Raw genomic sequence first — 13,050 nt, 5'->3', positions numbered from 1 at the left:
GCCCCAAAACCCAAGGGGAGGCTTGGAAGGACACTAGGGGGCGGTGAGAATCAGTGGGGTACCTGGGCACTGGGGCCGGAGATGAAGGCATCCCCACACAGGCTCTTAACTGCTCAGCCAGACGCCTGCCTCAGGGCCAGCTTTTAAAGCTGAGACTGCACTAACAGAAACCTCACCCTGAATCTTGGAAAGAACTTTTCTTAAGCAATCGTTACAAAGGCCAGGGGTAGAACCGGGTGACTAAAGAAGACTCAGGGAGGCAGGATTCCTGCTGACCTGGCTGGAGCCCAGAAGGTGGCATGGGAGCCTCCTTCCCCATCAGCCAGGGTGGCAAGGCTCAGGCTTCCGTCTCCAAGACTGGTTGGCGTTACGGCTGCCTCAGGTGTCTCTGCATCCTGAGTGACACCTGTGGCTGAAGTCACCATCCCTGGGCTGCAGTGTGCCTGACTTCCCTTACATTTCTCTCTGTGCTTCTAACATTTTATATCTGTTGCTTTCATTCTGTCCCTTTTATGCACCTCAGGTCCTGCTCTTTTTTTCTTTTTTCTTTCTTTTTTTTTTTTTTTTTTGCATTCTGATTCTCTTTAACTCTCGTTCAAGGAAATACCAAATAAGCAGACTTTATTTGCACCTCTCATTCCAGCTCCTTTGAATTTGCCTTTGAACTTGCTCGGCTGGCCGTCAAGCACAAAACTCCCGAGATCCATCTCCGATACGCTATGTACCTGGAGGATGAGGTACAGATAGGACTTGGACCCCAGGAACAAAGCCCTGCTGATCTATCCCCTAGCCTGCTGCTGCCCTGCAGGATCCCAAGTGGCCACTCTCCTTTTCATGCTGCTTGGCTGCCTTTCTCCGCCTATAGGGTAAATTTGAAGAGGCTGAAGCCGAGTTCATCAGAGCTGGCAAACCCAAGGAAGCAGTGCTCATGTGAGTCACCCTGTGAGCTCCTCCATCCTTCCCTCCCAGTCACAACTCCCAGTCTTCCTGGTCTGCCTGCTACCCATCAGTCCTGCACTCCTTCATGCCACGGTTCTCTGCCTCTCACTATTTGTGCCACGGTCCTCTAATTCAGCTTATCCTGCATCCCCACACCGGGGCAGGTTTGTCCATAACCAGGACTGGGAAGCAGCTCAGCGTGTGGCCGAAGCCCATGACCCTGACAGTGTCGCTGAGGTGCTTGTGGGTCAGGCCCGGGGAGCCTTGGAGGAGAAGGACTTTCAGAAAGCAGAAGGGCTACTGCTTCGGGCCCAGAGACCTGGCCTGGCCCTCAATTATTACAAGGTGGGTACTGAATTGGAGACCCTGAGGGAGATTGAGGGCGAGAATGAGGGCAAAGCCGACCCCGGGAACTGAGCAATTGGGTTAGTCGGTGAGGCAAGAGGAAGGAAGACCCAGGAGTCGGTGGCCTGGAGTAGCTGAGAGGCAGCAGGGAGCCAGGCTGCCTACTTTTGCCCCTCTGACTCCTGGGAACCTGAGCAGGAAGCTGGCTTGTGGAGCGACGCACTGCGCATCTGCAAGGACTACATGCCTGGCCAGCTGGAGGCCCTGCAAGAGGAGTATGAGCGGGAAGCTACCAAGAAGGGGGCCAGGTATGGAGCCTGAGGGCTGGGGTGGTCCCCAAGATGTGCCCAGGAGAGGTCGTGCTAAAAGCCCTGATCCACACAGGAGCGTGGAGGGGTTTGTGGAGCAGGCCCGGCAGTGGGAGCAGGCCGGAGAGTACAGCCGTGCTGTTGACTGCTACCTCAAAGTGCGTGAGTCTGGGAGCAGCAGCCTGGTGGAGAAGTGCTGGATGAAGGTGAGGCCGTGGGGCCTTGCTCTCTCTCCCCTCTGCAGGCCAGCCCCGGCCCTCCCTGCTGTCATACTTGGCTTTCTCCCACATCATCTTTTCCTCCTGTCTGTTGCTTTCAATCAAATAGCAGGTGGCTGTCAAGGGCCCTCTTAGGTTAGAGCCAGAACTTGGGAAGGTTATGAAAACAGGACAACGGATCATGGCTTGATTCACTGGAGCCCTTCCATAACACATGGGAGACCTGGGTTAGGATTCAGGCTCCCAGCTTCAGCCCCAATGAGGGGCTATTGTGGGCATCTCTGGAGTGAACCAGCAGGTGGGAGATCTCTTTGGATATCCAAATGAAGAAATACATTTGGAGGAAAAAAAATCCATGCATAATTTTTTATAATTCTCGTTTTCCACAAACCCTTTGAAGACTATATATATATATATATATATATATACAGAGAGAGAGAGAGAAATTGATAACAGGGAATTGGCTTACATAATTATGAAGATGGACGAGTGCTGAGATCTGCAGGGTGAGTTGGCAAGCTGGAGATCGCGGCAGCCCCATGTAGGTTCTGTGTAATGGCCATAACATTGAGACCCAGAAGGAGCCCATGCATGGGAAAAAGCCGGTGTCCTAGGCTACAGTCAGTCAGGTGAGGGGAACGCTGTCTCACTCAGGAAAAGGCAGTCTTTCTGTTCTGTTGAATGGGAGAAGGTCCTTCCACATTCTGGGAGTGGGATGGGCAGTGGGCCTTCCTACCCACTGATTTCAATGCTAAATTTATCCAAAACACCCTCACAGAAACATCCAAAATAATGCTTGATCAAATATCTGGATACCACATAGCCCAGTCAAGTTAACATATAAAAATGATCACATATATTTATATAACCACATTGTCATATTTTTAAAATCAAAATGTGTAGTTTAGTTTACATAATGCACTTCTGATAGAGTACGATAGAGGGCCAGCATTCTGATACAGCAGGTAAAGCCGCCACCTATGACTCCAGCATTCCATATGGGCACTGGGTTGCGTCCTGGCTGCTCCACCTCCTATCCAACTCCCTGCTAAAGTGGCTGGGAAGTCAGTAAAATATGGCCTGTGCTTGGACCCTTGAACTCACATAGGAGATCCAACTTGAGGCTCCTGGCTTAGCCTGACCCAGCCCTTGTCCTTGTGGCCATTTGAGAGTGAAACTGGATGGAAGGTCTTTCCTCTGTCTCTCCTCCTCTGTGTAATACTGCCTTTCAAATAATTGAATAATTTTTTTTTAATATATAGTTATTGTGGTTTAGAGACTTCTAAGGCTGGCTTAAAGACTGTCCCACAAAATGTTGGGTTGAAGTATTGATTTGATGATGTGCTTGCAAAATTTCCCTTACGTTTCTTAGGCCTTATAAATTTTATTTTAAGACTTGTTTATTTTTATTGGAAAGACAGATTTACAGAAAAAGGAGAGGTAAAGAGAAACATCTTCCATTCACTGATTCAATTTCTAGGTGGCCACAATGACCAGAGCTAAGCCAGTCCAAAACCAGGAGCTAGGAGCTGCTTCTGGGTCTCCCACATGGGTGCAGGGTCCCAAGGCTTTGGGTCATTCTCTGTTGCTTTCCCAGGCCACAAGCAGGGAGCTGGATGGGAAGTGGAGCAACTGGGACATGAACCAGCACTTATATGGGACAGCATGCTTGACAGGTGGAGGATTAGCTAGTTGAGCCAATGCATCAGCCCCAGGCCTTATAATTTTAATTTTTACAAAATTTATCTTTTATTTTTATTTATTTATCTGAAAGGCAGAGTAATAGGGAAAAAGAGAGATGGGGAGACCTTTCTGCTGGTTTTCTCCACAAATGGCCACAATAGCCAGGTCTGTGCTAGCCATGCCAGGGACTCTAACTTAGTCTCCCATATGGGCAGAATGGCCCAAGTACTTGGATTATCTTTCACTGCTTTCCCAGGCACGTTAGCAGACAGACTGGAAGAAGAACAGCCAGGCCTCATCAGCACTGTGGGATGCCAGTGTTGACACGCTGCAGCTTTAACCCACTGGGCCACAGTATCAGCCCATATTTATTTATTTTCATCTTTTTAAAAGGTAGAGTGGCAACATATTAGAGAGGTTTTCTATCTTTTGGTTCACTTGCTAAGTACTTGCAACAGGGAGGAACGGGAAATTCTATCCTAGTCTCTGTTGTACATGGCAAGGATCCAAATATTTGAGCCATCATCTGCAGCCTCACAAGGTGCATTAGCAGGAAGCTGGGTCAGAAGTGGAGGATCTGGAAGTAGAACTGGTTTGTCTGTGTGAGGCACAGGTGCCCCAAGCAATGACTTAACACACTGTGCCACAGTGCAATGGGGTTCTTTTTTTTGGGGGGGTGGGGGGGAGTCAGATATACAGAGAGAAGGAGAGACAGAGAGGAAGATCTTCCATCCGTTGATCCCCAAGTGGCCACAAGGACAAGGGCTGGGCCAATCCAGAGCAAGAAGACTGGAGCTCTTCTGGGTCTCCCATGTGGGTGCAGAATCCCAAGGCCTTGGGCTGTCCTCAACTGCTTTCCCAGGCCACAAGCAGGGAGCTGGATGGGAAGCAAAGCCGCCGGGATTAGAACCGGTGCTCATATGGGATCCTAGCACATGCAAGACGAGGACTTTAGCCACTAGGCTACTGTACCGGGACCACAGTGGGGTTCTTACAAGTTGAGTAGCTCCCAGAAATTAGAAGGGAGGATGGAGAAAGCGGGGCTGACATAGTCAGGTGAAGGCAAGAGTAGGGGAGTACTGCTTCCCTTTCTTTACATGGCAACTCCCCCCCCGGGCTCAGCGTGCCTGTCCTCCTGTCACTGGGAGCCTTCCTCCGACCAAGCTGAGGAAGGCATCGTCAAGTAGAGCCCAGAGCAGTAGCAAGGATCCAGAGTGAGACACATCAGAGGCCTCATGAACTTCCTGACTCTCTCTCTTTCTGCCTCTCCTTCTCCCTCTATAAATCTGCCTCTCAAATAAAAATAGATATTTATTTTTATTACTATTTTATTTTATGACACAGTTCCATAGGCTCTGGGATTTCCCTTAACCCCTCCCAAGCCCTCCCCCCATATTGATTTCCTCTATATTATTACAATAGTATAGTTCATAAACAGTCATAATTCCATCATTGTGGGCATGGACCATGCAGAGTCCAGCATTTTTTTTAAAGATTTATTTATTTTTATTACAAAATCAGATATACAGAGAGGAGGAGAGACAGAGAGGAAGATCTTCCGTCCGATGATTCACTCCCCAAGTGAGCGCAACGGCTGGTGCTGTGCCAATCCAAAGCCAGGAGCCAGGAACTTCTTTCCAGGTCTCCCATGCGGGTGCAGGGTCCCAAAGCTTTGGGCCGTCCTCGACTGCTTTCCCAGGCCACAAGCAGGGAGCTGGATGGGAAGCGGGGCTGCCGGGATTAGAACTGGCGCCCATATGAGATCCCGGTGCATTCAAGAAGACTTTAGCCACTAGGCCACGCTGCCAGGCCCAGAGTCCGGCATTTTATTTTTAAGATAACTATAACAGTTTCATTGGGAATCCATCTTTAATCTCAAAGTAGAGATGGGAGAATATCTACTTTTCATCCCCTTAAATGAAAAGCCACAATACAAAATCAACAACAGGAACAAAAATGGAAATTTACAACATCATGAAGTTAACTAACATGCTACTGAATGACCAATGTGTTAGAAAATGCAAGTTCTTAACCAAATCCTGTAATTACTTCATTGACATCTCAATTTTAGTTTATACATAACCAACTGCTGTAAACCTTAAAATGGTTGTAGGGTACTATTCAGCTGTCTCAAGTCTTTTTTTTTCATATTTATATTTAGCAGTTTATAGTATTCAAGCGAGATTTTACTGAACTTCATGAATTTTAGGATAATCCAAACAGGTTTATAACTCTAACAAGCCATATATTAGCAATTGAGTAATGGAACAGTTAAATAAAAATAAATCTTAAAAAAAAAACCCAAAGATGCTATTTGGGCCACTTACTTCCCCCATCATTGTCCCCAATGTCTTCTGGCTCCACTTCTGCTTTTGCTTCCTGCTCATGTGCATCTTGGAGACAGCCAGTGGAGCCTCAAGTACTCGGGCCCCAGCCACTCACGTGGGAGACCCCAACTGACTTCTGGCCTCTTAGCTCTTGTGGACATTGTGGAAATAAACCAGCAAATGGCAGGCCCCTTTCTGTCTTCCAAATGAAAGTAAATTAAAATGTTCAATAATAAATGTTTTACTTCTTTATAAAAAGAATTTTTGTTTGAGGGCCCAGAGCAATAGTATAGCGGCTAAAGTCCTCACCTTGCACGCCCGGGATCCCATATGGGCGCCGGTTCTAATCCCAGCAGCCCTGCTTCCCTTCCAGCTCCCTGCCTGTGGCCTGGGAAAGCAGTTGAGGACGGCCCAAAGCTTTGGGACCCTGCACCCGCATGGGAGACCTGGAAAGAAGCTCCTGGCTCCCAGCTTTGGATTGGCTCAGCTCCAGCCATTGCAGCCATTTGGAGAGTAAATCATTGGACAGAAGATCTTCCTTTCTGACTCTCCTCCTCTCTGTGTATCTGACTTTCCAATAAAAATTAAAAAAAAATATTTGAAAGGCAAAGTTACAGAGAGAAGGAGCAACAACAGAGAAAAAAATCTTATCTGCTGATTCACTCCTTAAATGGCCACAACATCCAGAGCTGGACCAGTCCAAAGCCAGGAGTCAGGAGCCTCATCCAGGTCTCCTATGTGGGTATAGTGGCCCAACCACTTGAGCCATCCTCCACTGCTTTCCCAGCACATTAGCAGGGAGTTGGATTGGAAGTGGAGCAGCCAGGATACAAACCGGTACCCATATGGGATCCCTGCACATGCAAGGCGAGGACTTTAGCCACTAGGCTTCCATGCAGGGCTGTTGGCCCCACTTTTTCATACCAAGTCTTTCCAGTTCAATGTCTAGAAGAGGGTGGGAGGAAAATAACTGCTTACTCTCCTAGACTCTTCATTCTAGGAGTTCCTTACATTTGCCCTATCAAGATTTTATCTGTAACAAAGAACCTGAGAAACCAGTTTTCCAAAAGTGGCAGGACCAAATGCAGTAACCTCAGACAGCCAAGTGTCCAAAAGAGATGCCGATAGGAATTTACAGGTTAGGTCCACCAATGGCCAGCTACAGACTCTGACATGGCAGGAACCAAGCTTTGTTGAGGAGGGCACAGGGGAAGAGAAAGGAGTGCAGCAGGAAAGTTGGCATGTGGGAGGAAAATATTTGTTGTTAATCAGGCTGAGGTCCCTCATAGCCATTTTTTGTTCAACCATGCAGGCAGCTGAACTCGCCATCAAGTTTCTGCCTCCTCAGCGCAGCCTGGAAGTGGTTCGGGCTGTTGGACCCCAACTGATTGGAATTGGAAAGCACAGTGCAGTAAGTAGCGTGGCAAGACTGTGGATAAACAGATTCCCCAGGCACAACAGGGTAGAGCAGTGACACCCCTGGCACACTGGGCCTCCAGGCAGGTGCAGCGAGAAACCAGCAGTGGAGGAGGCCAGGTCCCGCCTAACTCCCCCTTGTGCAGGCTGCAGAGCTCTATCTGAACCTGGACCTCATCAAAGAAGCCATCGATGCGTTCATGGAGGGCGAGGAGTGGAACAAGGCCAAGCGTGTGGCCAAGGAGTTAGACCCACGGTAAACTCTCGCCCTCCTTGTTGCTGGGATAGCTTCTTTCACTTGCGCAGATGGGGAGGATATACCCACAGTGGCAAAAACCGTGCAGTTAGACACCAATCCATCTCCACAGGTATGAGGACTACGTGGACCAGCACTATAAGGAGTTCCTCAAGAACCAAGGCAAAGTGGACTCGGTGAGACAGGCAGAGGCTCCAGACAGGCTGCAGCCAGCAGGGCCCCTCACCACTGCCTCCCGTCCCTCCCGTATCATCGTCCTTGTCCCTGAACTTAGTGTTTTCCTCTGATCCACAGCTTGTGGGTGTGGATGTGGTGGCTGCTTTGGACCTGTATGTGGAGCAGGGCCAGTGGGACAAGTGCATCGAAACAGCCACCAAGCAGGTGCCACTCGCCCCTTCCTGTCCCTGCTCCTTCCCTTTCTCTCTCCAACCCAAGTGCATGTGTCTTGCCTCTCCCAAAGCCCAAACCCAAGCTACTCCCACATCAGCCTCAGAACGCTCAGACCTGCACACCCCGAAAGTGGGTCAAAGGTTTACATCTGCCCTTTGCTTCTTAAACAAACCTCTGGACTCAGATCACCCCAGTCTGCTCCCTGCCTGACCCTGCTGATCCCAGCCTGGCCCATGCTTTTCCTCTACCCTGCCAACAGAACTACAAGATTCTGCACAAGTATGTGGCTTTGTATGCAACCCACCTGATCCGAGAGGGCGGTTATGCCCAGGCCCTGGCCCTCTATGTACAGCATGGAGCCCCTGCTAACCCACAGGTACCAGCCCTCTCCTGGGGTGACTAGTGCCTCCAGGACTTGCCTCTTCTCAGAGCCCCCAGCCCCTCAGGAACTGTCTTCAGCCCAGAGTCCCCATGCCAGCCTTTTCTGTAGAGTACAGCCTCTGGAGAGAGCCATGGACCATCCCACCCCACCCCATGACCCCCAGCTTAGCCAGTGTTTCAGGGCAGAATCCCACATGAACCTCCAGGGCCTCCTGCCTCCCTCCTACAGACTCAAGGCCCACGAATGCTGGGCCTCAGGGCTTTCAAGCAGCAGCTCACACCTGCAAAAAGTTATAGTGACTTTCTTGCTCCATTCTTTTCACTGTCATTGGCACAGGCTCACCTGCACACACGCACACATCAGAGCCCATCTCTCCTCCCTCTGGCACTGCTTCACTGATTATGTCCCCCAGTCGTGGCTTTCTCACTCAGATATGCTTCCCCCAACCTCTAGAACTTCAACATCTACAAAAGGATCTTTGCCGATATCGTGAGCTCCCCAGGGACCAACTGTGCCGAGGCCTATCACTGCTGGGCTGACCTGAGGGACGTCCTCTTCAACCTGGTGAGGCAGCCAGTGTGGCCGCAGGGTGGAAGGGCCGCTCTGTCTGCCCCAGGCCAGCCTCTTCCATGCTCCAGACCCTTTCCCCTTGGGCGCATCTTACCTCCCTGTGGCCAAGAGCCTCCCTCACCTAGAAAGTGGCCACAGAGAGGCCTGTCAAGGGGCAGGAGGAAAAGAGGTCTCCTGTCTATTGGTTCACTCGCCCACAGGGCAGCAAAGACTGGGGCTAGGAAAAGCACCAGCCAGAAGCCCAAGAATGCCACCTGGGTCTTCCACAGCAGCGCAAGGGCCAGCCTCTATTGCCTTCCCAGGCACATCAGCAGGGAGCTGGATTGGAAGTGGAACAGTGCCCATATGGGAATGCTGGTGTTGCACTTGGGAACTTAACCTACTACAGCACTGGTCCCATGCTCTCCTTCCCTAGTGTGAAAATCTTGTGAAGTCTAGTGAGGCCAACTCTCCAGCCCACGAGGAGTTTGAGACCATGCTGCTGATTGCCCACTATTACGCCACTCGCTCTGCAGCCCAGAGCGTCAAACAGCTGGTGAGACATGGAGGGGGTGAGGAGTAGTCATGAGGCGTGACTTCAGATGTGTGAAATTGGATGGATTCAAATTCTAGATCCCCAGGCTTGGGCTCTGGAAGCTCCCTGCCTCTCTTCCAGCTGCTCTTCTAATCAATCTTTGACCCCTGAGCAGAGGTTTTTCTTTCTGTACCAATTTGACCTTGGGGCTGTGCCCACACACACAGCTCCCACTTCATTGTGTAAACATTTCAAGTCCTTTGATCTCTTTATTCATCTCTATTTATAACATGCACTCACTTCTTGCTTGTTCATTGTTTTATTGTAAATTCATGTGCTTGGAAAGCAGAATTCTAGAAATGGGAAGAACCTTAGAAATAATCTAAGCCCAGTTCTCTTGTGCATATTTAACCAAAAAAAAAAAAAAAGCCTATGACACAGAATGGCGGTGTACCTCGGGGCAGTACTGACTGGAGTTCCTGGTTCTGGGCCTCTGAGTCAGGTAGCTCACGCATTGTGGCGAAAGCATCATAACCCTTCCTCTTCAATCCCCAGGAAACAGTGGCTGCCAGGCTTTCGGTTTCACTTTTACGTCACACTCAGCTACTACCTGCAGACAAGGCCTTCTACGAAGCGGGCACTGCTGCCAAGGTGCGCCAGGACCAGGAAGGGTGGGGCCAACATGTTAGGGAAGTTAGAAGCTAGAAAATAGAGACTGTCTCTCTGCACATGTCCAGCAAAGCTGAGAGCTGCAGGCTTGACCGTGTCCGGGGATACAGTTCTCCATCCTCCAGGATTCCCCACCCTTACCCCACATCCCTGAGAAGCAGGCCCAAGCCCAGCTCACTCAGACCCACCTAGGCCTTCTCTCTACTTACAGGCGGTTGGTTGGGAGAACATGGCATTCATCTTCCTCAACCGCTTTCTGGATCTAACGGATGTGAGTAGAAAGGCTGTGCCCAGGAGTTGGTAGGTGTGGTGTCACACTGCGTCTGTCTCATAGTTACCCACTTGGCCACAGGCCATTGATGAAGGGACTCTGGATGCCCTTGATCACTCGGATTTCCAAGATACGGACATTCCTTTTGAGGTGCCACTCCCAGCCAAACAGCACGTACCGGTAAGGGCACAGGATTGGCCACGGGGAAGGCCACCCCAGCGTGAGTGCATTGAGGGGGAGGGCATCGCAGTGTAAGGCTGGGATTGTGTCCCCAGAGATCACACATGACCAAGGCTGAAAATAGAACAAGGGTTTAGCAAAGCCCATTCCACAATCCCCACTCATCTCTCCCTGCCCTTCCCAGGAGGCCCAGAGAGAAGAGGTTCGAGACTGGGTGCTCACCGTCTCAATGGACCAGCGACTGGAGCAGGTTCTACCTCATGATGAGCGAGGGGCCTACGAGGCCTCCCTGGTGGCAGCAAGCACCGGGGTCCAGGCATTGCCCTGCCTCATCACAGGTATGGGCCCCCACAGTACCCCATATCCCAAGGCAGGTGGGAGGGAGGGGACTACAGGAAGATAAAGAAACCATTTTACTGTGGATGCAAAAGATGGGACCATCCTACTCTCCCTCTCCCTGGTCTCCCCTTCATTCTGTCCCCTCGGTCTCTCAAACCTCAGCTCATCCTTTTTCTCCTTCCCCCACAGGATACCCCATCCTGAGGAACAAAATTGAATTTAAGCGGCCAGGGAAGGCTGCCAATAAGGACAACTGGAATAAGTTCCTCATGGCCATTAAGGTTAGAGAGGGAGGCTTGAAGGGTGAGGGAAAGCAGAGAAGCAATGAAAGGGAAAAGCGCCCCAGAGGGTGGGTGGGATTGCTAAGAAGGCTGATGCCAGCTCTGAGCTCCTCTGCTGGAACACTGGGGTGGTGCCGACTGTCTTGGGGTCAGCCATGTCCTCAGCATTAGTGTTCTGTCCGTTTGTTCACAGACCTCCCACAGCTCCGTGTGCCAGGATGTGCTCAAGTTCATCAGCCAGTGGTGCGGAGGGCTACCCAGCACCAGTTTTTCCTTCCAGTGAACGCTGGAACAGAGAACAGCCAGGGTCTCTGCCCCATTAAAGTTTTGTAAGTAACTGAGACCACTTGTACGCTTTGGTCAGTGCCCCCACTGCCGCACAGTGCCGCTTGCTCCACAAGGAATCATACCAACCAAAGAGAAGAAAAGCTCTTTTATTGCTATGGTTTGTGTCGCCCTGGGTTGAGAACCCCATGCTCAGTAGAAAGAGCCCTTGTGGACTGACTGGATCTTGGGACAGCACCTGGTTCACAGAGGCAAGAACCAACCAGGTCAGCGCAGCTGACCCCACTGCCTCCCCAGCCCCCTCAGCCCAGCCCCTGCTGCCCACCCTCACCTGCCCTAGACCCAGCTTTTCTGTGACACCGGCCTCTCCAACCCGCCATCCAGGAGCTGCACGTTTTCTTGCCTCTTACACTTGGGCGGTTCAAGCTCCATCAGTTCCTCCAGCTGCAGAAGAGGGCAGAGTCAGCCCTGGGGCCCTGAATTGCTGATCCCTGCCCTTCCTGCCAGGCCACCCCGCCTCACCTGGCCCTGGAGCTCCTCCTTCCTGCAGGGCCCCACTCCACGCAGGGTGAGTGCAGCCACGCAGCAGTAGCCAGAGAGGGCAGCCTCTGCTGCAGACATAAACAAGGAAGGAATCCAGAGGGCCAAGGCTGTGTCCTGGAAGGCCAGAGGGAAGAAAGGGGCTCAGAGGGCCCAGCAGAGCATGCGTCTGCGGGCTACAAGCAGGAGTAAAGAGAACCACACTCACATAGATTCTCGTGGGGTCAAACGGGCAGTCAGAGTATCCAGAGCCCTGGTCCTGCGGTAGCCGGTGGCAGTCAGCCAGAAGCCGACTGCCACCATTGGCCACTGTGAGCGCCACGGCCAGGAGGAGACCCAAGGAGCAGGCGGCAGACACGAGCAGGTTCACCAGCGCGAGCGCCAGCAGGGCCCAGTGCTGGCAGGGACGGAAGAGCAGCTTGGACCTGGCTTAATCTCAAGGACTACACGCCTCCATTTCTCCCTGTGAGGCTCCTCTTGCCGCCCTCTCCAGCCCCGTTTCTCAGTAGCCCCCTCTCTCACCAATGGCGGGCGAAGAAGGTTCTTGGAAGTCAAGAGGGCCACAAGTCCCACGGAAACACTCTGTGAAAGACACCAAGCCTGTGGCCTGCTGGGTTCCCGGCGCGCGCGCCCTCCCGCCCGCCCATCCGTGCGCTCACCAGCAGCCCCGAACCCACGGAGATGATATTGGCGGTGGTATACTCGGGCGTCACGGCTCCGTGCGGATTGGCCACGTGCCGCAGGACGGTGCCATGCAGCACGGCTCCCAGCAGCAGGTTCACGTGGCCCACCAGGATCAGCGCGAGGCCCACGCGCATCAACCGCCGGGGCCCCCGGGCGGCGTCTGCAAAGCACCGGGAAAGGGCAGGCCTGAGCCTGGCGCTTGGGCGCCAGCGGCCCCGGCTCGAGGCGCCGGGCAGAGCGTGGGCCGTGCGCCGGGCACCCGCACTGGCAGGGGAAGGAGGAGAAAGTTACCGAAAGTGCAGACGCCGCAGGCCCGCATCCCGACCCGCCGCCCCGCGCCGACGGCCCCGGCAGTCTACCTGGGCCCTGGCGCCGCCCTCCGCCCCGCGGCTCGGCCCGCCCAGGCCACCTGAGGCCCTCCGCCCCGCGGCTCGGCCCGCCCAGGCCACCTGA

At 52.3% G+C, this 13,050-nt stretch overlaps 2 protein-coding genes across 2 annotated transcripts in view; one reads left to right on the top strand and one right to left on the bottom strand.

The window, feature by feature from the left end:
* LOC121166275 (intraflagellar transport protein 172 homolog) overlaps positions 1–11,424 on the top strand; it is a 36,942-nt gene extending 25,518 nt beyond the window's left edge. The window contains exons 31-48 of the mRNA XM_040995398.1: positions 644–737; positions 866–930; positions 1,104–1,284; positions 1,483–1,592; positions 1,669–1,798; positions 7,133–7,231; positions 7,383–7,492; positions 7,605–7,668; positions 7,787–7,873; positions 8,142–8,258; positions 8,718–8,828; positions 9,250–9,369; positions 9,904–9,999; positions 10,229–10,288; positions 10,370–10,468; positions 10,653–10,806; positions 10,997–11,088; positions 11,282–11,424. Of these exons, the coding sequence (XP_040851332.1) occupies positions 644–737; positions 866–930; positions 1,104–1,284; positions 1,483–1,592; positions 1,669–1,798; positions 7,133–7,231; positions 7,383–7,492; positions 7,605–7,668; positions 7,787–7,873; positions 8,142–8,258; positions 8,718–8,828; positions 9,250–9,369; positions 9,904–9,999; positions 10,229–10,288; positions 10,370–10,468; positions 10,653–10,806; positions 10,997–11,088; positions 11,282–11,371 (1,879 nt within the window). The 3' untranslated portion in view covers positions 11,372–11,424. The remainder of the gene's footprint in view (positions 1–643; positions 738–865; positions 931–1,103; positions 1,285–1,482; positions 1,593–1,668; positions 1,799–7,132; positions 7,232–7,382; positions 7,493–7,604; positions 7,669–7,786; positions 7,874–8,141; positions 8,259–8,717; positions 8,829–9,249; positions 9,370–9,903; positions 10,000–10,228; positions 10,289–10,369; positions 10,469–10,652; positions 10,807–10,996; positions 11,089–11,281) is intronic.
* An 82-nt stretch (positions 11,425–11,506) lies between these two features.
* Positions 11,507–12,976, bottom strand: LOC121166276 (keratinocyte-associated protein 3-like). The gene is made up of 7 exons (XM_040995399.1): positions 12,889–12,976; positions 12,573–12,757; positions 12,436–12,495; positions 12,122–12,310; positions 11,896–12,030; positions 11,705–11,817; positions 11,507–11,611 (listed from the first exon to the last, which is right to left on the bottom strand). Exons 1-6 carry the CDS (start codon positions 12,914–12,916, stop codon positions 11,710–11,712), a joined length of 705 nt encoding a protein of 234 aa, XP_040851333.1. The 5' UTR covers positions 12,917–12,976; the 3' UTR covers positions 11,507–11,611; positions 11,705–11,709.
* Between the last annotated feature and the right edge of the window lie 74 nt (positions 12,977–13,050).

This window comes from Ochotona curzoniae, unplaced genomic scaffold (assembly GCF_017591425.1).
Source record: "Ochotona curzoniae isolate NIBS_2020 unplaced genomic scaffold, NIBS_Ocur_1.0 patch106, whole genome shotgun sequence".
NCBI lineage: Eukaryota > Metazoa > Chordata > Mammalia > Lagomorpha > Ochotonidae > Ochotona > Ochotona curzoniae.
Note: the sequence above shows the minus strand (reverse complement) of the source record. Positions and strands in the feature narration are given on the sequence as shown.

Coding starts and splice junctions, on each gene's coding strand:
- LOC121166276 (XM_040995399.1), bottom strand. CDS start 12,916: ATGCGGGCCTGCGGCGTCTGCACTTTCG. Junction 12,758..12,888: donor CTGCGGCGTCTGCACTTTCG/GTAACTTTCTCC, acceptor GGTGCTTTGCAG/ACGCCGCCCGGGGGCCCCGG. Junction 12,311..12,435: donor ACCTTCTTCGCCCGCCATTG/GTGAGAGAGGGG, acceptor CGTCCCTGCCAG/CACTGGGCCCTGCTGGCGCT.